At 33.7% G+C, this 25,209-nt stretch overlaps 1 protein-coding gene across 1 annotated transcript in view; it reads right to left on the bottom strand.

Annotated features, from left to right (window-relative positions):
- LOC126976464 (partitioning defective 3 homolog) overlaps nucleotides 1-25,209 on the bottom strand; it is a 92,050-nt gene extending 66,841 nt beyond the window's left edge. Inside the window, exon 1 of the mRNA XM_050824790.1 lies at nucleotides 24,718-25,209. Within this exon, the coding sequence (XP_050680747.1) occupies nucleotides 24,718-24,837 (120 nt within the window). The 5' untranslated portion in view covers nucleotides 24,838-25,209. The remainder of the gene's footprint in view (nucleotides 1-24,717) is intronic.

Here is a 25,209-nt window from a genome sequence, read left to right as displayed (position 1 = left end):
AGTCATTTACGTTTATTCGATGCTACATAAGGTTAACAACACTCTTGTGCTTCATCTAATGTTACAAGAAAATGTGTCTAACACGTAAACTTATGTATGGATATTAATAATAACTTCATAAGTTCATACCTCAAAAACTTTTTGTAGTACTAAAATGAGTTAGTTGTATATTCAAAAATTAATCTGCTTTGGTCTATCGAAATTTAAAATAAAAACGATAAAAAATTTAAATTAAGTATAAAGATTTCCTGAAAACTAAGTAAATGTGAAATATCCTCACATAAAGTTGATATTTATATTATGAAAGATTATGAATTGACATTATTTGCGAAATCATCAAAAGCATGACGAAAACTGCATAAAGACGTAAAAACAAAAAAATTTACCAAAGTACCTACGTAGGGCGTTTAATAAAAAGTGATAATATAATTTTATTTTTCGATGAAGTTGCCTTTTTACTTGGAATATCTTTATTCTAGACTTAAAATTCCTTTCTTAAAAAACTATCCATTGTGCACACCTACCTCAATGTTCCTGTACTGTAGTGAATACGGCCTCACTTTATTGAACCTTAGAAATAGTAACTGGACCGGGACTGGGTGAATTGCACCTATATATAGCAAAAGCGGTACTATAAGCCGGGTTATTATCTTGACGAATTTCGTTGCGCAGTTTATTATTTGTTCTACAGATAAAGAGCCAGGAACAGAAGCCCTAAGGTAGAGATATTCAACTATGACCACCCCTATTCTATCCTAGAACAGCTCAGTATCTTACAATCCAAACAACTGACCTTAAATTGATTAAGAGTTGGAGATGATGGTCTCTTCCAGTTATTTTCATTTCCAAAGAACAAAGAGATCTTCAGGATCTTGATGTAACAGTTCCAAAGAAACTCGAGAAATTATTAGTCTCGTTTGTTTGTATTAATATTTTTATTTATAAGCATTTAGGAATCGCAGCGTGCGGTAAATATTTTTTTAACCGTTAGCACTTCGTATAATATGCGCACTCCCAGTCGAAATTCTTATTTCTTCGGCAACAAAAGGTACTGTGATACGAAGATCTGCTAAACAATTTTTTCTGCTTTTTAAACCACTTGCTACGACTATTTGTTGTTCTAGTTTTTTCTGTTCTGTGGTTGGAGCCGTGAAAAGGTCATCTTTGGTGAATGTTCTTACACGTTTAGCTTCATCGCACTAACGTGTGGAATAAGCTATAGCACTTGCGCCTAAAGTATCCAATGAATCTTGACTAACTCTTTGCGCACTTCGTATGCACCGATATTTAATAACCACAAGCAATTCAATTTTAGCAGTTATCGACATTGACAAACTGAAAACATTATTCTTACATTTCTAAAATACAAAAGATATTCTAATTATTATTATATTTTAATTTAATCAATATTTCAAATTTACCGTACAGTATTTACTTTTCTGGTTCCAAAGGGTTTACATCTTATTCTCACTATTTATTGATAGGTTCTTGTAAATTCACAGAGTAGGGATATACTAACTTTTAAAGTTAAAAGGTAAAGTTTTAAAGTAAAACTTTAAGATCATACGAATATATACATATGAATATGTCAAAAAAATTAGATATCATTTCAGCCGGAAGACGTTCACTGCTGGACAAAGGCCTCCCCCAAATATCGCCATGACGATCGGTCCTGCGATGCCCTCATCGCGTATTCCGGCGATCTTGACCAGATCGTCGGTCCATCTTGTTGGTTGGTTGTTGGTCTACCAACACTACGCCTTCCGGTACGTGGTCGCCATTCGAGGACATTACTGCCCCAACGGCCATCTGTTCGCCGAGCTATGTGCCCAAAGAAATAAATTAGATGTATCTACGAGAATACATTCAGATTGTCAGTTACTCTTAGTATTATTTTTGCAGCGTCGAATAGCTCAAAAATAAAAACGTTAAACTTATTAATGTATTTAAATTAAACACTCTATTTATTATTTACTCCGATGATTAATTGTTAAGTAATTAATTAAACATGGCTACAGTGAACTAGAAACTAGGGTCATATCACAATAATTGTGGGTTGGTTGTGTCCCGTGTGCACAACAGTTCGTGGGAAATGTAAGCTTTCCATGAGCTGATTTTGAAGAACAAACGACGTTCTTTGAAACTTATGACGGTGCCATTGGTGAACTGACATTTGTTCTAAGTTGCATTTTTTTCCGGCTTTTAGGAGAAAAATTATCAACTGCGCAGTCTGCGTAACCGTGCGTGAATGACATTTAGGCCATGAAGAAAATTTTCTTTAATGCCAACTACTCGGCTAAGTCTAGTTAGTAAGTCGTTTGTGGGGATTTGTCAATGACGTTCTTGGGCGTTGTATAAACTTTTACAATAGGATCGCAGAATATGTTTAATACAAATGTATTACAGAATTCAAAAGAATTGGTAAAAACATTTGAGTGGTAAAGGTTACTATAACATAAATAAATAACGCACTATATACAACAGATTGGGCATGGAGCGACGGCGTCACGTTTTAAATAATAATCTTTATTGTAACCATATTTTTATAACAAAAAAAAAAGAAGCCCGCTGAGTTGCTTGCTCCCGTTCTTCTCAAGTCTGAGGCATACCTTTTCGAATTGATGGTTAATTTGACTTACATAATTTTTCTTTTGATTGATTTGTTTTCAATAAGTGATATTTTTGAAATTTGAATTTTATAAACATAATGTGGATTAACGATTGTGATGTTTTTGATTTATACATCCAAGACGATTTTGGGTTAAATTAAGTTTGCCAGCAGTTAAAAATGTTTATGTTAGGAATACTAATGCAATTATCATTGATAAAGTCATTCAGCTCAATACTCATATGTAAATAAGTTGGCATAGTCAATGAATATTACAAAAAAGGCAGCTAGACTGGTTGATTCAATGTGAACCAGATACAATATGAAGTGAAATCAACAAGTATGGAGGTACCAAAATGTTCCGGATTACGACATAGACACAGTTTAATAAACTTTCATTTTTCAATATTTTAAATGAATTTCACTGAGACATTCGTGACACAGCACTACTTTAACACTACTATAGGTTTGAACATTAATAATAATATAGTAATGGGTCGACTTTCGCTCCTTGATCACTAAGCTCTTTTCAGACAACGCTATACTATTGTGATATATAGAATAGCAAATAAGGACCTAATGCTATACTATATAGCATGGCGTTCACATTCCGCGATATAATCGTAAGTATTTATAGTATATGGCAAGATCAATTAATCGCTATCTTTGAAGAGTGTGCACACGATCTACACAATGGATATTATACTGGATAGTCTTGAAAGCAAAGCGATGATGACAATGCGGAATTTAACGTTATCATGTGATTAATGTTACGAAAGAAGAAATATGTCAGACCATGGATAGCAAATATAAAGGACAGAGGAGAACGTGGTGATTTCAAACTTTTTTAAGATGGAAGAAGGAGGAAGAGGATTGCTCACGTTATAGCACAACATGAACTCCGCACAAGCCCAATTTTATTAGTAATATATCGTACAGTGAAGTGGTAACCTGTCCATAATAATGTATGGTGCTCGATATTGTTGCGTTATGAACTATATGCTATTTTAATAATAGTCTGAAAACTACTTGACGCTTGAAAGATCGTCGAATTATCAGGAAACTCAAAATCAAAGCATGGTAAGTACATACATCGCTTTGTATCACTGACCTCTATGAATATACCACTGGACAGACTGTTTCATATGTTTGACAATAAATTTTTTTTGCCTATTTGAAGCGCCACTCGCGAGCGTCCAGAGAACTAATTTTGACGTATAATACAATTGGCTGCGAAGGAACGTACAATACTCTGAAGTATTTTTACATTTTGAATTAATTTTATTCATTGTCCGTGTTATTTATACTTCAAGAATCAACGTAATAACGAACACATTATTTTTTGTAAATAGTTTCCCATCATCTATGTTGTCCACTAGGTTGTCATCACTAGTTTTAGTACCACAGACTCTCGCTACATGACCAACAGCGCCAAAATGGCAAGTATCAAACAGGCACAAAAGCACTTTGACAGCCGCAAGTCCAGTGGTATATAGTAGAGGTCAGTGCTTTGTATCCACAACTTTATCTGATATTTGAAATATTATAATAATTGGATGGGGGGAAAAGTATTTTCGCATTTAGTATGCAAAAACTTGAAATTTAATCTCGTTGGCTGGACTTTTTTAAATTAATATTTACACATGACTTGATTTCTCAAACGGACAACTTATCGATATGAGTGATCGATCTGATACCGAAAGAATAAACATAAAGTATACATATATTGTAATACGACTAGTAGTTGATACATGACCAAATTACGAGTACAACCACAGATACAAGTATGACCACTTTCATTGCTGGGAACGGAAGCGGTTTGTCGGAAAGTGAGTATGTATGTGTAGCAATGGCTGACTTATTTATATTTAATGTATTTACACGGGGTGCTCGGTAGAGGGTGACGAGCGAATACTGACGAGCCCGTGGGAGAGAAATGGAGAGTGAGTTTGTAGTCAAGGTTAGTGTTTTGAAGCGGAACGTAATTGTTTCATAGTCATGGGTTTTTACGATTGTCTCCTCGAGAGTAATAATGTTAGTAAAATCTTATTCTAGGGCTAACCCTAGAATAAGATTTTACTAAATAAATGTATTATATGTATGTGTTATTAGTAACACATTAAATACATTTATTTGAACACTTTAATTTTAACAGCCAATGTCTATTCATTATATTTTCAAAACTATTCATTACATTTAAAACAATATTGGAATTTTTACTAATGCGGTTATGATATTATGTTGAAAAATAATGGACAATTCGTAATCCGACGCGAGTTTTGGACATAATCCAGAACCATGAATGATGTCGCTATCAAACGGGTTGGCTTAGCGGTGACGCACCCTTCGAATACCGCATCATTGATAAATATTGGTAAAGATAAAAATATCTCATTTACACAGCTATCTTATTATTGATTCTTTTGAGTACGTGGAAAAAATTGACGATCTGATCGCGAATTAAAAAAAAATCTAAACGAAAATTCTAATTCAAGCTCTGAGAAATAGTGTTTAATTTATAAATTGTGGTTTCTAATAATTAAGTAATTATTTTTGCAATAAACTTTTAAATACAGAATCTTCTATTCCTTCAATCTCGCCGAGGTGTCTTCTTCTCAAAGACTGATCTCCCTGATATTCAACCAACCTCACCTCTGCAAAATCTCATTACAATCTTGTTCTCATGAAATGAAAAATATGGCACAACTAGTTTTTTTATGGAAAAGGAGGACAAACGAGCCAACGGGTCACCTGGTGATAAGTGATCACCGCCGCCCACCTTCTTTTGCAACACCAGCGGAATCACAGGAGCGTTGCCCGTCTTTAAGGAAGGTGTACATGCGTTCTTTGAAGGTACCCATGTCGTATCGTAAATACCGCACAAGGAAGCTCACTCGACAGCTTTGTAGTACGTTGAAGAAAGTTTCTTGAAAACCGCACTGTGGAGGACCGCCACACACCCAGATGGTGGGGATGATATCCTAATTTTTTATTTTAATTTTCTAGTTATTCGGAGCATTAAAAAAGTCTAGCCCTTTGTAGATAAAAAAAAATTAGTGCTGTAGTAACCTCAATTAAAAGATAATATATGTTATCATTGTGTAACATTTGCTTTGATAATATCGTAATCTGATATTTACTAACACACATTATCTTTGATATCGGTCATCGAAATAGGCTGCAAGAATTTATTTTAATTTTCGCCATAGATTTTTATTATTTTTGTTATAAATTACAGCAACAGCAATACTTTTTGTTCCAATTCAAATATTTTAAGTTCAAAATAAGATAAGGTTTCACTAATAAATCAAAAACTACCCATTCGAAAAAGTATGCCTCAAGACCTGAGAAGAACGGGCGCAACAATCTCAGCGCCTTTTTTTATGACAATTAGGGACGAACCGAGCAGGATGTTCAGCTAATGGTAATTGATACGCCCTATCCATTACAATGCAGTGCCGCTAAGGATTCTTGAAAAACCCAAAAGTTCTGAGCAGCACTACAATTGCGCTCGTCACCTTGAGACATAAAATGTTAAGTCTCATAATATATTCTTCTTTTAATTTTTTTAAAATATGCTTACAATGTAATATCGTACAGTAAAACTTATTTTAATAGCCTAAGGGCTGTCGCTCCATTCACAATCTGTGGTATCATTAAGAAAATAACGTTCACCCATAAACGGTTTCAAACACTTCGTTCGAATTTCGTATTACATTTGTATTAAACATTTTCTGGGATCATGTTATAAAAGCATAATACATCGCTCCATAAAAGCCTTACTAACTCGATTTAGCCGAGTAGTAGGCATAATAAGTTTATATTTGTTCCTGCTGTTAACATTATGATTATGACAGTTTCTATAAAAAGTTAAATTTTCTAAAGAAAACTAAACATCACGCTATTTATTAGCTAAAACCGAACTTAAAAAAAGAAAATTTATTTTAAAATTAATATCAATTCCCCCGTTGTTGATGATAGATGAAAATTATATAAATGAACAAAAAATCTTATTTTGCAAATTGAAAAAAGGAATCAAATTAATATTGTCATCGGTCCTCGACAAATTTACGAAGTTTGAACGAAATCTGGCCGTTTAAAGTGGGTCAAAATCGAGCCCAAGTGAGTTGGTTACAAACAAACAGGCATATACAGATGAAGCTAATAAAAAAATGGGAAAAGGGTTTATATTAAAAATAATTAAAAATCTGTTTAACACATGACATAACTTAATTCATAATTTGGACCGCCGTTCCTTGCTCATACTTGTAGTGTAACGGCCGTTCCCAATATTCAGTCTCTTACTTGAGATAAAAATCGTAACTATCGTTGGCTCTTCAGTCCCAATAAAATTATCGACGGTAATTCACCTTATCCGTACACACTGTCTGTTAATGGGAGGACGTATAGCTTACCAGCAATAGAAGTTTGTATGGAAATTGCAATTCTCGCGTCCGAATATAAGGCGATAAGAATGACTTATCGGGTATATTGTGACAGCTTCAGATTATTGACAGCTAATTACTGACAGTAGAAGGCAGTAATTTATCTCTATCTGAGACGGTATTACTTGTCAAATTTCATAATTCTAGGAATAGATCATTTATACGTCTAGATAAACTATGAAAGCTGTGAAAACATAGAAAAAAAATTACTTTAGAACTAGCCTCTATTTGTAGCAATTCACGCACACTAACACAAGTTGTCATACAAATCGCGAGTGTAAGACGCAGCTTGTCACGCACACTAAACTAATATTCCTGGCCTGTTTCTGTCTAACTGCAATAGGCTCTATCTAGACGCATAAGTAATCTAAGGTTCTACGCTAGATCCACGTTTTTTGCGACATGAACGGTTTTATCCTTACTTAATTAGGATGTTAAATTTATTCACAGCTTCAAGATTGTAGACTTGCGTATATGGACGGATGGACAACAAAGTAATAATATAAGGGTTTCGTTTTGTCCTTTTGAAGCACCGAAACCTAAAACTAAACTTAAAAATGGTTATGAAGTGTGAAAAAATAATTTATTAGCACTACAAGAGCCCGAAATATGCAACAAATTGAGTCGACAGCGAGTTTCATAAACAGTGTAGGACGTGCTCCAGGTAAATGATATTTTGTTTTGAATTCCTACCTGCGCCTGCGCTGCCTTTGTCAGCCATCTTAGTTTTGAAATACAATATTGTGCTTACACTTGCTGCACGTGCAAATGACATTTCCAAGACATAACATTAGTAAACGACCACACATATATAATATACACCACTATTAATAACACAGTATAGACACAAAGATATTGTTTGACGTCAAAAAACAAAACTAAACTTTGTTTTTACATCAAAGTTTTATTTATTCCTAGGACCGTTTCTTTACAATAAACTAAACTCAATAGCAAACATCTATCCCCCTACTTATATTAATTGTAAGAAGTCTCTTCATGAAGCACTTCAAAATATGTCCTACGAAGATACAGAAAAATTACTAATAAGTAATACAACTTTTAAAACGAGAAAAGTACGAATCGAGACATGTATGTAAGTTTTATGTTAGCCATATTTGTAAATATCCCCTGATGCATGCTGTCAGTGGTGATGGTAAGCGATCACTGCCGCCCATTTTTTTTAGTCGCCTATTGGAGCTAATTTTGGATAATATAATAATAAGAATAATTATGGATTTTTTATGAAAATATGGGACGAGACGAGCAGGACGATCAGCTGATGGTAATTGATACACCCTGTCCGTTACAATTCAGTGCCTCTCAGGATTATTGAAAAAACCAAAAATACTGAGCGGCACTACAACTGCGCTCGTCACCTTGAGACATACGATGTCAAGTCTGATTTGACCAGTAATTTCACTAGCTACTTTTAGATTGATTATTTAAGAAACCCCAGTGTATGTGGAAGAAAGATCATTAAAACCCGCACTATGGAGAAATGCAACCCATCTAATGATGACGATGATAATATCTTAGTTTGTGACGTTATTAAGCTGAAGCAAAAGCTGATGCCTCATTCAAATTTAAGAGCTCTAAATCAACATACCGTCGCGCTAACGTGGACGAGGCAATCATCAGTACAATATAAGTAAATGCAGCTCCAACTAAAAATCGTGAGTTAAAAACTCAACAATCAGAGTTTCGTTCTCGGCATTTTCTTCCTCCAAAAATTAACCAATTGTAATAAAATTTTGGAAATTAAATGGCAAGGAAATATTCTGTGTCGGTTTGGTAATGTATTGGTTTGATTTGTTCGCTTATTGTTGTCGGATTTTTATATTAGGCCTTTGTTTGCGGCCTACATGAGCCGTTTAAGCAGCTTTTGAATTACTCTAGCACATACAAAAACAATAAGCAGAAGAGAGAGACTCAGATAATGTTCATATATCTACTGATCTTACTTGAAAATAATTTCGATATAGGATTACAGACCAAGGAGAAAAGAGTCGTAAACGTTTGTATGGAAAAATGACCACTATTTTTTCCTCTTAATGAAAGATCACATATCAAATACATCCAATTCATGCTTTATATGAAAAATGTTGACCAAACGAAATTGAGATTATGTTTGTTACGCCCACTCCAGCTGACGTCTATCTTCTTAATTGAAGTTTCGGTAGTGTGTATATAAGTGCCCATTGTTAAGTGCGAACATAAAATTCGTAGTCAAATTATGTTTGGATTCAGAATCTTAGTATAATTGTTGTACATCTGATATCAGACCGATCCAACGCACACATCAAAATTTGTAAGCGTAGGTATGTTTGACAACATCGCATAAATAAGGAATTGGCACACGAGAAACTATCGAGAAACAATCTACATTAAAACAAAATTATAACACACATAATATGCATTTCAGAATATAAGTTGCTTAGCTTTTTTTTTATTTTTAGCTAAAGAATATAACCCTAGAGTTATGGGAATTAAACATTACCACGTTATATTTTTAACGTGGTGTTCAATTCATCACAGAAATCTGAATCCAAAGGTGACCAGTCTATAATCTATTTTGTTACTTTTAAATAGCTCGTGACACTATTTATACTCGGCTGGATGAAGCCAGATAGATGAATTATGTCAAAAACATAGAAAGTAAATTTTTAATTAGTATGATTGATTAAAAAATATTGCTTTGATGCATGTTTTACTAGTGAGAAAGATTAGCGGTCCGAGCCGAATACCTTGGGAAGCCCACACAAGGATCTGGGGCACAGATTAGCGAACGGAATTCCATCAAGACCTACCGCGCCCTCTCGCCCACGTTCAAGCTTCACGTGAACAATCTACAACACATTGTTCGTAATAACTCTTTGTTTTATAGGTAAAGAGATGTTAATATGATGTCGAATTATAGACATAAGTAGATATCCAAATTTTTTTGAACAATTTGGATGGGAGAGTTGAAAATGAAATGATGTACTAAAAAGGGACCAGGAAATCATTAAGTTTCATAAATGAAGTTGATGCAAGTCAAAAAAGACAGGTAATATAAGACCGTAGCCAATGAAGGAACCTTACCTACGTTGCATGTTCCTCCAACATTGTTATGCATAGTTTAGACCAAATTTTTAGAACCGAAAAAATTCTAACCATCTTTCTTTTTTAATCTTGCGGAATTGTGTTAGGGTTATAAACCAACTCTCGTGACGTTTGCAATCCGAATAAATCATTTTACGATTTTAACCGTTAAATTTAGAACCGGTTCCAAGCGTTGTTTCGGACATTAATATAACAATGTGTGTAACGTAGGCTTCCAAGTCCGAACCGATACGACTTTGAGACCCTCAATTGAGATCTACCAATCGACAAAATATAAATGTACCTACAAGTTCAAATATTTTTATTCAAAATAGGATATGAAATCACTTATTGAAAGTCAAAAACTACTACTTACTTACATTAGAAAAAGTATGCCTCAGACCTGAGAAGAACGGCGGAAAAAACTCAGCGGGATTCTATTTTTCGTTAAAATAATATTACATTATAATATCATACAGTAAAATTTTATATTTAATAGCCTTAAGGCTGTCGGTCAATTTCCAATGTGTGTTAAGTTCATTAAGAAAATCATTAATGTTATAGTACACTTTACCACACAAACTTTTTTAAACAATTCTTTTTAATTTCGTAATACATTTGTTTTGAACATTATCTGGGGTCTTGTTGTAAAAGCCTCACAAAAGACTTACTAATTCGACTTAGCCGAGTAGCAGGCATTAAAAGTTTAACTGGCTTTAAGATTATGTTTATGACAGCTTCTACAAAATTCACTTATGTGCCTAAGTACATACATAACATTATCAGAAATATAGAGGCAACAGTTAAAATGTTTATTTCTTTAAATTATGCTCTGAATTCTGTTTTATATTATGGTTACTAATTCTGCAGCACAAAAAATGGTAGTAATGTCGGCACCATTGCCCTATATAGTAATATACATACAACATAGGACATAATACTATGAAAATAGCTAAAGTACAGAACCGAGCCAACTAACTCATATAATAATAATTATAGTACCGCGTTTTAATACGTTCAGGAATTTCGAAAGCGCCGTGTCCGACATTACTATTAGAAACTAAAAAACTTGTACGTTCAATACCAACTGTTCTATTATAAAGTAAAATAAGGAACGCAGAGCAGGTATAAACCAGGTTTTTACCACTGGGATTCCTCTCCTATCACTTTTGTTGATCATGTGTAGATTGATAGAAATCATTCCTAACCCGTGCTTGTGCAAGTATTAATAAGCAACCAAATAATTTGTTATATAAATTTATACAATAATAAATTTATATATATATTTTAGCTCTTAAATTAAACACAGTTTAATTGACATATCAAAATTCACGGTTACATTAAGAACTATACTCCATCGGGACGACACGGTAACATAACTAGTCGCTGCTACCATTAAAATGTATACAGCTCTATAGAGTTACTCAACTGGTGTCCGATTGGTTGCGCAACCAATTTGGTGGCGCGACCAGCACGGACGCGTCTTGAGTCTGATGTCTGTATGGATTATGGTGTCTAGATTGGTAGCTTACTGGCCACCCCTAGAGGCGCGTATTCGAACCATCTTCCATAAATGTTGGTGTGTACATGTTTCAAAAGATGTGTTGCAGCACCATTGAGTGTCAAGATGCCACGCACACAAGCATCTAATAGTTGCCGTAATAAAAAAGATATTGTTCTTAGGTAGTCCGGAATCTAGTTGGAGCGCAGCGGAGACCAATTCTTAATTTAAGTGGTCGCTATTCACGATCTAAACATATCTTGATGTCTTTAATTTCTATGTGAAAACATACCGGCTTTCCATTTATTACTTCTTAAATAAGTATGTATCTACCTAAATGACAAATGTATTTGCAGTTCGCGCAAGTAATTTACATAAGTCAATTAAATTTTTTCAGAAACAACTAATTTTCCGTAAACTCACGAACCATAACTAATCTAAAAATACCTTAAGTAGTTAAGTACATTTTTTTGTGCTAGTGCGCAGTTTCAACGAGATTTTATAATGAACATTAAGGTGTTGAAACAAAACAAAACAAGAACGAAACAGGTAATAAGGAGAAAGACAAAAAAAGACTGGGAATAACCGAAGGGTGCTCTGTGAATAGTTTACGACGCTACCTGAGATAGAACAGGTAGTTTTACTATTATTATCTGAGGTCGCTGGTCGCTTGATCGAAACCCGACATAATGCTTCCCTGGTATTTAATTATGTCTATGGGTATGTTCCGATATGTACTGCGAGCACTGCACAGTGCTATCACTGTAGAAAAATTCTTTCCGTTATAGACAGCGAGTATACTGCCGCAGTACCCTAGGGAAATATATGACGTCACAAATCGCCACCATATTCTACTGTGAGCACTAGTGTTTTCGAGGTAAGGTACTCGCAGTACTTTGATCACGTGATCAGTCAAAATCACTCGAGTGCCTAACGTTTTATAAACAATACCTACAGTTTAATCCCAAATATTTTTAATTTAACAGTACTCCAACAATAGTTTTTTTTAATGAACTAGAAATCTTTAATACACTCATTTGAATGCTGCGTCAAAAAATGCGGCTGACAGTATACGGGATTGCGTTCCGTTTTATATAGTAACCAGTATAAAGGAACGGCTTCACAGTATACTAAATTGAGGTCACACTGTACAGTGGTCGCAGTGCATATCGGAACATACCCTTAATAATCTACCCTACCTAGATGATATAACAATAGAATGCAGCATGTCTGAAAAATGGATGAAAAGTATTAAAAATGTAGGCGGTAAGATATTTTCAATTTACATTAAAACTTTGGTGTTGTATTTCTTTCTGGCCACTTCGTCTATACTCTAATTTGGGACAAGAATTGTGTAAAAGGGTGTCTATATTTAAAAAAAGTGATTTTACGTTTTTTAAGTTTAGTGATATTCTAATCCTCTAAGGACACTGTTTGTTTTTTAACAAAACTGGTTTTTTAAACCCTGTTGAATTATCATGCCTAGTTATAATTATTATAGTTATTTCAAGTAACTGCTCAGATAACCTAATAAATAAAATGGAGTACATTTACGGTGTTTATTTATTACGCATTTAAATAGAATAATTTACTTATTTCATAATACGCAAACAGAAAAATAAATACATGGATAAAAGAGGGTTTAAGAATTTATAGTATTAATTCGCTGATATTTAATAATATTGGGTTATCTTTGCCTTATATTGGTGCATTAAGTTTGAGAATTAAGATTAAAAATAATATAAGTAATAATATAAACTTATAAGTACAATAACAATAACTGAATGAAATGAGTTTCTTGCTACTTCTTCTCATTAGCTCAGCCCTTTACGAAGTAGCGGTAAATTCAATAAGAAACAATATTTTTATATTTTATGACATTCATAAGTGTTATTTCCGTGACCTTCATGAATAAAGTATTTTTGAATTTGAATCCTTATATGAAATATTTGGCAAATAACCTGAATATTTACAAGGAATTATTAAGCAAATTAATTGTATTAATTAACACGATGTCTCGTTGTCTTTCCAGTCCAGCGTTCGCGGGTGATCTAAACTGTCGGAATAGATAAATAGGTAATATTGAAATTATATCACTCGAATAATTAATTATTTAATCTTTTACCCTCTTATTCATAATGGTCCGCTAACTTTAAACAGCCGCTAAGGAGTGTTTTTTCTCATTCTGACAATGCTTTAAGTTAGCAGACTATTATGAATAAGGGGGTTAATGTTTATTTTTTATAAGAGGCGGTCTATAATAACTCGTTGCCTGGCCAAAAAAACGCAATGTAACTCGCGTGTAAACCGTTTCGTATTATGTAGAGTTGTAGAGAGTCTAAGTTTGTTGGCATCGAGTGCTCTACATTCTGTTTTGGCGATATCGCTGATATCAAGGTTGTCCGCATTACACATTCTTTACAATTTACACAGAACTTACGATATTGCTTACCATAAAATGATTACATATTATAGTTTTTAGGTAGCAATAAATGCGGTATTTGAATCAACATAATATTTATATTGATATATTGTAGCTACTTACCGTGTTATGGATATTTTTTATGACAATAAGGGACAAGACGAGCTGGTTGTTCAGTTGGTGGTAATTGATACGCCCTGCCCATTACAATGCAGTGCCGCTCAGGATTTTTAAAAAACCCAAAAATTCTGAGCTGCACTACAACTGTGCTCGTCACCTTGAGACATATGATGTTAAATCTCATTTGCCCAGTAATTTCACTAGCTACGGCGTATTGTGTATTTACATCTATCAATAAAATATTATTTAAGAATATTTTTCGTCATAGTCCATTGAATATTGATATTGTTATTCTTGTCACACAATAAGATTTATTTTTGATGTAACCCACTTTACTGTAAATAACAATTGCTGATGAACAAGTTTTATCTTAATACTAACCTACTGAAGCAATAAAAAATGCTATTCCATTATACTTTAATGAATTAAGTTAGTATTGCAAGATTACATTACATACATTCGAAACACTATGTTGTCGGTTACTAATTAATTTGTAGCCGACGAAGTACAGACAACACATTTAAATGTGTTGTCCGTACTTCTTGTTATTCGCACTGTACATGTAGGGATTATGATGAATCACAGGTCACATTACAAGTCGCTATAAGATATTAGAGAGCTTAAGAGTATTAGGTACATACAACATACCGAACAATCTTAGGCGTTGTAGGTATTTGGTGATTGTAGCGCTATCTCAGCGTTCCCGAGACGTGCGAACGGGATAGATGCAGCTCGGCAATATATCTATTCATATAAATAAAATTGGAGTGTATGATTGTAATATTGAAATAACCGTTTTTTACTACATGTATATGAATATATATACGGTGGTACATACACCAAAAAAACATTTTTTACAATTTTTGTCTGTCTGTCTGTTTGTTTCGGCTAATCTCTGAAATGGCTGGACCTATTTTGACGGGACTTTTACTGGCAGGTAGCTGATGTAATAAGGAGCAACTTATGCTACGTTTATTTTAGAAAAATTCTATTATTTTAGAAAAATAAAGTAATTTTGCAATGTCCAGGAAACGGTCTAACACTAAAAATAATTTATATGGCAAAACAACGTTTGCCGGGTCAGCTAGTTAATTAATAAAATTGTTAAAGAACGAATTAAAATTAAGAAATACAAGAAAACAATAAATCACCGTTCGCGTAACGCTAGCGTTGGATCGTATCGCTCTTGTTCTTCTGCGCATTCACCAGCTAATTCCCCAAGTCAAGCGTAAAGAAGTGTTGCATCAATAATCAAGAAATCACCATTCGCGTAACGCTAGCAAACTCGCAAACGAAGTATTCGCCGGATCACACTTTTCGTAACGCTCTTGTTACCACCAGCTTACTCCCCGTGTCAAGTGTGCGTAAAGAAGTTTTACATCAACAAGTATACGTCTCTGTTAAGATCGGGTTTCTAATGATAAGGTAGTCAAGTGTGTCGCGACTAGCGAACAGCGAAACCTATAGAGCGGCCCACTGACGCAGAGACTGGATGAGTGACGTGGTCTCTACTGCACGTGCGCATGAGTAATCTTCCTTATAGGTTCGTATTCAAGAAGTAATCTCGATATGCAATCTGTGCTCGAGTGTGTTTTGTCACCGTTTTCATAAATGTGCGTAAAAGAGACAAAATACACTACTAATAATACAAAGTCCCTCATGATATGTAATTTATAATTTCATCTTTTATATCTTAATCATACCAACTGACCTGACAGACGATGTTCTGTACATAATGAATAAAATACGGTTTTTCATGAATTTGTCAGTAATATTTCATAATATCAATATTATTATTTCGCAAAATATAATTCCTGTTGTTATAATGAAATTGTTTCACAGCAGAAATGTCAAACCGTGTGTCAATTAATTCTCCCATAACAAAAATGTGCATACAAAAAATATATTCGAAATAACAATAATTATGGATCCCATATCAAAATAAAAACCATCCTATCTCTCAAGTTGGACTAAGCTGCACTCCATGAAGTCAGCCTCATTGAAATCGGTTAATTAATTTAGAAATTCACTGGGAACAAACAACAGGACACTGGATTTAATAAAGGTGATATGATGATCAAGCGCTGGCAGCTTTTCTGCCAATCGATCAGCCCAGCTATCCAACACAGAAATGCTGACATTTTTAATTCATGTAATTATATTAATTAGGTATTCTTAACATATATTATAAACATTGTTTTGCTTTATTGTTCACACAATTACATAAATTAAAAATGTAATAATAAAAAAATAATGTCACAATATTTTTTTTTGCTAGCTGTACTGCTTGATTGCAAGTACAAGCCGTTTTAGTTATTTTCTCTAGGTGACCTACCTACAACTTAACTAGAACACTAATCTTCTACTTTAACTTAAGCCGGGCTTAAACCCAATTCCAAGATGACAAATTCCATAAGTTATATTTTCAACTTTATCTAAAAATACAGATTTAAATACATATAATATTTCGATATGATTTTGTTACAATTTTTTCGGTTTCATAAAATAGTATCTTAATATCATAACGCAACTTCTAATTATCCTTAAATACTTAATTTGAATCAACAAACAAGTCTCACTTCAGCATATTTTACACACAACTTAATACATACTTCCTGGCAAATAACAAATCGGATACCAAACATTATGCACATTATTGCAAGTAAATGAAAAGTACGTACATTGTTTAAACGTCCGTTTCGAAAGGAAATTATTATCAAAATATATGTGTGTTGCCGGCCGCGACTTTGCGTATATTATTCGATTACCTGAACAAAAATAAATATTACCTCGCCACAATATATTAATGCCATCAAATACATAGGTAACTTGTAAAAAAAAACAAGTCTCACAACATGGAGGCTTTGAGAAAAACTATAAAAGCTCAAATAAGAGTAGCTACCGGAAAAGTAAAAGAGGAAGATTACTTACTAAAATAAGAAATATTAATAAAACAGTGAGTGGGCTTTAAGAAAATTCGTTTTTTGTATTCAAGAAGTAGAAATTACCTGAAAGTACCTGAAAGTCAGATTATCTACAAAAAGAAATGAGATACCATTATAGACATGTAATCAAAACCAAATATCACAACTCAGTTCTTCTACAGTAAAAAGTGGTAAGATCCATGTTAATATTAAGTCGTCAATTTATTCAGTCCCAACTTAAGGGTCCTTCTGTCTTAAGTTTTATGATACAGTATAAATATATTAAAAATCTTTTATGTTTTAAATAGATAAATTGACAATGCCTGTTTGGTAACTAAAAATTCAGACTCTAGTTTTATCCACAACGAAGTTATAGATGGTCGAAAATAGCTTGAAGTACTTCGAGAAAAGCATACGGCGGCCGCTTGTTTTTGCGCGTAAAAACGAAAAACCTACATAAGTTTCGGAGCGGAGGTGACCACCTAAGGTCAACTTAGATCGTAAATCGTACTACCTACTCCACAACTGAATATCTAAGTGATCGGACAGCCTGGGTCTAGATTATGAATATTTTATAGCAATAGCAATGACCGTACAATATTGTATATTTTATTAAAATGAGCTCAAAAATGAATGCGGGGAGAGTTTCTTGCGCCACTTCTTCTCTCTCAGAGCGCCATTTGATTCTAGTATATATTTCTAGTATATATTCTAGTATATTAGAAATGACATCAAAAAGAATTCTAAAGGCATCAATTTTGAGAAAATAAATGTCTTTTATGCTTTTTGCTTAGTGAGCCCCACGCCCGTTGACTACTGAAATAATAAAAAGATAGATACTGTACAAAAGATAAAATATAAATAATATTTGTATATGTATATATATCCGGTAAGGCTTGAATAAACACAACCTAAGTACTAAGGTAGTAGCAGTTCCAAGAAATTATGACTCATGTCAAAGATATTGTGATCATAACTTACAATATCTAATACCAGTTCCAGGTTTTAATAAGTTATGATATTGTAATGACACGTATTCGCAATAGTAATATTTCAGGGCAAAATTATTAATTATTGAATTTTATTTAAATTAAATTTTAAATTCGATTATCTAATAATAACTAGGTGTTTTTTTCTGTTTATATATTCTATGGATATTGAATGATCCTAAGCCATCATGCTACGATGAGTACAGTTCTTTCGAGTACATACAACGCAGTAGGTTGAACCGTGCACTCTCACCACGTAGCCCCCGGTTCGATTCCCGCCCATCACGGACCAATATGATTTCGGTTTTCTAATTTATAATATACGTTTATTCGTTGTTATTTCAATAGGTTTTTAAAGAAAAAAAATAGATAACTAGCCCAGTGGCGGCACGTAAAAACTTAGGGGTTTTACTAACAAATATTTAATTAAGAAGTATTTTTGGTTAAATGTTTAATTAGCTCAAGAAAATTACCATCAGATAATGCTGGTTTGTTCTCCATAAAAGAAGTATTTAAATAAAAAAACCTCTAACTAACTTTAGCCACTTGAAACTACGACATGTGGCGACGTCATGGGAATTTCTTATAGATACCATCGGATCTTACATTTGGACAAAGGGACGTTTATCAACTTGATGACATCACAAGGGTATCACATGTGGCTTTAATTATTGCACATGGCCATTTCAGTTTTGTGACGTAGGTAGAGATTTTTTTTATTTATACTTCTTTTAGCGCGTTACGGAAAAATTATCAGAGTCAATTTTAACGATGCGCGCGCACACAGATACTAACGTTCGACACCCTGACGTTATCTGGTCAATTACACCATTTGTATCATACTTCAGATGAACAGCCGTTCCCAATATTCAATCTATCTCTTACTTGAGATAAAAATCGTAACTATCGTTGACTTTTCTGTCCCAATAAACTTATCGACGGTAACTCGCCTTTTCCGTACACGCTGTCTATCAATGGGAAGTCGTATAGCTTAGCAGCAAGAGAAGTTTGGGGCGATAAGACCGATAAGAATGACTTATCGGGTATATTGGGACAGCTTCAGATTATTGACAGCTAATTACTGACAGTAGAAGGTAGTAATTTATCTCTATCTGAAGATAGTTTATTAGAAACGGCCGTAAATTTACTTCATTATTCGGTATATAAATATTTTCACTGGTTTTTGCGAAGGTAAAGGTTGTTCAATTGTATTTATTTGTTATTAACAATTGTTCTCCTAGACTGTAAACGAGATGGAACACACCGTGCCGCTCAGGATTGATTGAACCAAGAATTTTATGCAGCATCGTAATTGCGTTTTTTTTTGAGATATAAGATTATCTCATTTCTTTCTAAAGTTACCAGCGGGTATCGAACCCGCGCTCTTTGACTCAATCATGACCATCTGACACACTGAGTATACAAGTAGAAAGTTCTAACTCATTCATTGCCCATCGTTAATTATAATCAGATAGAAACACTTAAGAAATTAATTTTAAATTAGGTTACCTTATGTAAGTTTATAAGATTTAGTTTTATACCACGTTACTTTTAGTTTCCTACCAGTAAAAAGTTTTACTGGTAGGAAACTAAAAGTAACGTGGTAAATATTTTTCGTGACGTCACAAAATGGCCCAACGGAAGACCAGCGTTGGTTTTCAAACCAGCAACATGCTGAGTTGGTGCCATTTTTTTTGAATCGTATATAATAGAAATGTTTAGTCTTTTTGTTTTTTGCGTGTTTATCAATCTTCAGTTTATATTTATTTTTTATCTTATGTATTTGTACAAAACTACTTACTTATACGTTTCAAAATAAATAAAAAATTCTTTCTTTTCTTTCATCATGTTCACGAAGCATCCACACAAACAATGAATTCAAGCTCTAAAGGTTGATGCATCCAATATACGATAATTTATAATTGTACAGTATATTTTATTTACTTTTTACGAAATATTTGATATTATTTAAAAACGATTCAAATATTGGATGCAACACCTTACAAACAAATTTGTTTGAATATATATTACAGCCATTGTAAAATATTCTATTTGATTGAAAAGAGTGACCGTTAAGTTTCTTGTATGTTCTTCTCACAAGCTCAACTTTTTCCGTAGATTGAATAAAGTTTATTTGACTTTGAATTTGACAATAGAAAGAAACTGTGACAACAAAAATAACAGAAACACACACACACAAGTCACAACAGTCTTGTCCAATTTATTACTATAAAATATTATTCATGTTAATGTTTAAATATGTTTAAATATACAATAAGTAGAACTGGGTTATTGTATCGTGGAATGATTCAATTGTAGTACATGTGCATTATATTGAGCGTGTGAGGAAAATCACGCAGACATTCCAGAGAGTAAATATATTCTGTCATTAACATACAATATGCATGACGAGACCTCACCATAACGCACGCCTCAATTTCTGAGAACCGGTCTATGGTAAATGATATGGCCATAGACCACGATTCACTCGAAAGTGGTACGATAGGTCTCGGAAATCTGGATTTGAAATCAAGACGGCTTTGTTCAGTTTTAGTGTTTCGCGTTCGGCGTTACAAACAGGTTCGAAGAATCATAAAATAACTACATTAATGTTCTTCAAGAATGCCTTAAATTATTTAATGATCATTTGGGTTTTATAAGAAGCGGTAAACAGGCTTCTAAGGTAATCCGTTTTCCAGAAGATTTCTCAATACGTAAACCGTAATCAAGTAAGTTTTGACACTGTTTTATTAACAGCTACCGTCTGTGGTCGCTATTCTATATAAAAATATATTAAAAAATCTATTAATTGTAACTATATATAGTATGTTGTATATAATTATATTATTATATATTCTCAGCCCTACCAAATATATCGTACTACAATTATTGTATACGATTGCCATCTTGCAACCCTATAGCGGATTATGGATGGAACAGAATAATATAAATATCGCGTTACAAATATAGTTGTAGATCGTAGAAGGGCGAAAATTTGAAGTTGTATGTATTTTTTAATGCTGAATTATAATAAAATAAAAATACAAAATATGTCAAAATAATAAAAAAATATATTTAGGAGTAGGTCCACCCTTATCATTTAGGGGTATAGAAATAGATGTTGACCGATTCTCAGACCTAGCCGATATACAAATCAATAACAAACACCAGGACACGAGAATTTTATAATCCTATTAGAAGATAAAAGTTATACATTTGGAATAACTTTACTTCGCGTTTATTAATAACAGCACTAGTTTTATTGAATTATTATAAAAATAAAATTCAGGAAATGTCGATTAAGTGTAATACTGTAGTATTTTTGTACTGTAAAATAACAGACTTATTGCAAAATAGTTTTTTTCAAAAATCCTGCCTTAAACATAATATCTCCTCACTAACACCAAAAAATACTACATACCGTTTTATTAATGAGAGTGTATCAAAGAAGGCTAGCCTACTGGTGGCGGGGGCAGGGTAGCGGCGGGCTCAGAAAGCAATATAATAAGTTGATGAATAAAATTGTGAATTGTATAAAATTTTCACAATGATTTTGGGATAGAGCGTAGTAGCCCCTACCCAAACCTGCGCAGGAATACTCACAAACCGTAAATTAATATTACGTAGGTAGCCTATTAATAAACAAAAATAAAGTTGATTTTATAAAATTGTACTATGAATGGTCGAGTTAGTAAGTCTTTTGTTCGGCGATGTATATGCTTCTACAATATGATCCCAGAAAATGATCAAAACAAATGTATTACGAAATTTAAAAGAATTGTTAAAAAACGTTTGTGTAGGAAAGGTTATTATAGCATAAACGATTTTCTTAATGACACCACGGACTTGGAATAAAGTGAACACCCTCAGGCTCTTTAATTATAAATGTTTATTGTACGATATCACATTGTAATCCATATTTTATATTAAAAATAAAGCCCGCTGAGTTTCTTGCGCCCATTCTTCTCAGGTCTGAGGCAGTCTCTTTTGAATGGGTGGTAGTTTTTGACGTTCAATAAGTGATTTTAAATCCTATTTTGAATAAAAATATTTGAATGGTTGAATCTGGATTCGCCCCCTAAACAAATTCCTAGCTATGCCCTTATAATAAGGTACTATTTTTTAGATATTAGATAAGATAGTTTTATTTGGCATGGCATAGTTTTGTTTACAAATGTGCTCAATGATGGCAACTTATTCAAACTAGCTTTTTTGTCATTAGGAGTAAATAGTAATGTTTGTTTCACAAATGGTATTTAAGATTATCGTTAATGAAGATCTTGTAGGCAGTACGGTCAACAAAACAAGCGACAATTAACGTCTATTATCTCGAACTCGTGAACTCCCAATTGTGTAACCATTGAAGCCAATCATGACGACACACTGCCAAATTTCATTATGTTTGTGTGTTACACAAATGTAAAAGTCAACATATTTTTATATTCAACTGACCTATACACATTGTGACCACTGCTACGCATACCTCATGCCCAAATTAAAAATGGCTGCGCAAGAAAACCTTAGAAAATGAAGAAACAGTGAAGGATACAACTACCCTGTAAACAAGCATATACCATAGGTGTGACAGACAGCCCTTTATGCATGCATGGGGTGGGAGGGGATGCATGGAGGAAGGAACGCGACTGCACGTGCTAACATAGTTCAATGCATGACCGAACAACGGGCTCAAGTCTTTCAATCTCCAGCATCGCTTCCCGAAGCCTGCAGCAGTCTGAAAAGGCTGCAAGACTTCTGGTAAGAAAAGGCTATACAGCCTATCAAACTTACTAAACTGACATACTGCATTATTCAAATCTTTTGTTATCATGTACAGTTATGTTGTATGCGGGCGTACAGAGCGATTTTTAAATTAAGAACATTTCCAAGTAAGGCGGGATTTATATAAAAATATACAGGTTATTCGAAGTATTCCCGTTAGGTGACAGGGATAACTGCATTTTAGTGGAACAAAGCTCTAAATTAATATTGAAATAATATCGTTTTTCGTCTTAATTTTGAGATGATATTTAAATTGATACTTACTCTCTTTTATAAGCGTTTCTGAACGGAGTCACAATCAGTCACATTTGACTAGATTTTTCAAATGAAATATTAAAAAAAATATATATAAATGTAATATGATAATTTGTTACTCCCTCTTATTAATCTGTACTCTTAATTGACCATTTCTGAAATAGAACATACGTTTCTTCTGTATTTTTTTAGGTAAAGGTGACAACCCTAATAACAACACAAGGGACAACCCTAATAGCATCAGAACCCAGCAGGAATCGAGCCACGGCTTTCAAACGAATCTACTAATACACGGATAACATAGTGCCTACTTAAGTAAGTAACGGAAAAACCTTCTGGCACCTTTATCGGCATGTGTTTCATGTGACTCTATAAGTCCCGTCATACGGTCTATATATGTAGCTAGTACATAGTACCTGACTACGCGAGCGATAAGGTCGAAGTACCAATTTAGGACTCTTTATTATAATAATTGTTTTAAAATGTAATTCTCTTTTTAATTAAGGGTACTAATAGGGCTTGTCCTTATAACATGCGATAGTTTCGCAATTTGGATCCGGAAAATCTGATTACCAGGTAGGGCACCGGATACCTTAGTGGACCCAAAACGTATAAAATATAGCAATAATTGAATTAAATATTTATTAAATCTAAATATAGTGGGAACAATATAATATCTATGTTATACTTAGCTATTTTTAATTATTATTAAAGTACCAACACTTGCGTAAAAAATGCTACCTTGAGTAAGAAAATTATGTTTTTTTTCTACGTATAGATTCAAATAGTATTATTTTTGATGTCACTTTAGTAAAACACTATCACGACATCGGAAACAATAAGCGCTCTGAGAGAGAAGAAACTGCGCACGAAACTCCAATATAACTTTTTATTTTTATGTATGTATGTCATCATGTATGGCGGGTAGTAACTTGATCGTCGAAAGGTAGGACAATTTTGGAAATTCGAGCGCTCAAATCTAAATAATTCGATTAAGTATTTCTCATAATATTGACAATCGAAACAAAATTCCACTCACAGGTCCACGTTTGGCATTTAATAGCTAACATTAAGAACTGATATAACACGGATTGTATAGAGGCCAGTATACCGGCCATCCACCTTACCCTGCATCTTGTTTCTAATGTATGGCGATTGGCTTGGTAGCGATCAGATGTATGAAAAAGTTATTCAAATCTGGTTTGACCGCATCAACCAGGCTTTAGACACTGCTAATACTACGCAACAAATCGATAAATTGTCGCGAAAGTTGTTCTATCTGCACGATTGTGCATTCCGATGCGAATTGATAACGCGCGAAATATTATATTATATGCGAAACAAACATAACAACACGATATCAGTATATTTATAGATTGTTAGTTTACATTAAGTTTTGATAACCTATTTACATAAATTATGGTAAAAAAGAAACACTTACTTAATAAATAGTTTCTTGTTGATTATACAAGAATGCATGTTGACACAACACGAGATCTAAATGATGTCAACAACACTCTGATTCACCAAAAAACCAGGAAATCCCTTATAATTATATAAAGAATGACGTTAAATTTTGATAGCTTTACTGACCTGTCCGGTGGCTTTCTTGTAGCGGAGCGTTGCTTCCCGTACGAGGTCCCTCACCAAGAGGTCGCCAGCCCCACAAGGTACCAACACTCGAACAGAACCAAAACACACCGTCACTTTCATATTGACACTATTTTAATCACCACTTCACAACACTAGGCAACTTACGTTAACATATTAGTTTACCTGATAAACTAACAGCACTTCACTACCTTACGCACATGGCAAAGGTAGGCTTGCATCGAAACCGATTACTAAGAACCGTTGAAATTAAAAGAACAAAAACACTGCTATGTTCCTGTGTTTTCATAGCGCTCGATGGAAGCACCGTTCGCACGATTTCGATACACGCCTCACTCTGTGTCACTGATGGAATACTCTAATGACGAGACGTTAACATTTCGATAAGATTACGATTTACGCGGAATATTATTGTATAAAATCGCGCGGTAGCACCAACGGTTGTGCCGAGGCGCACCGTGTATGAATAAGAAT

This window comes from Leptidea sinapis, chromosome 41 (genome assembly GCF_905404315.1).
Source record: "Leptidea sinapis chromosome 41, ilLepSina1.1, whole genome shotgun sequence".
In the NCBI taxonomy this organism is placed as follows: Eukaryota; Metazoa; Arthropoda; class Insecta; order Lepidoptera; family Pieridae; genus Leptidea; species Leptidea sinapis.
This window is presented reverse-complemented; position numbering and strand designations above follow the sequence as displayed.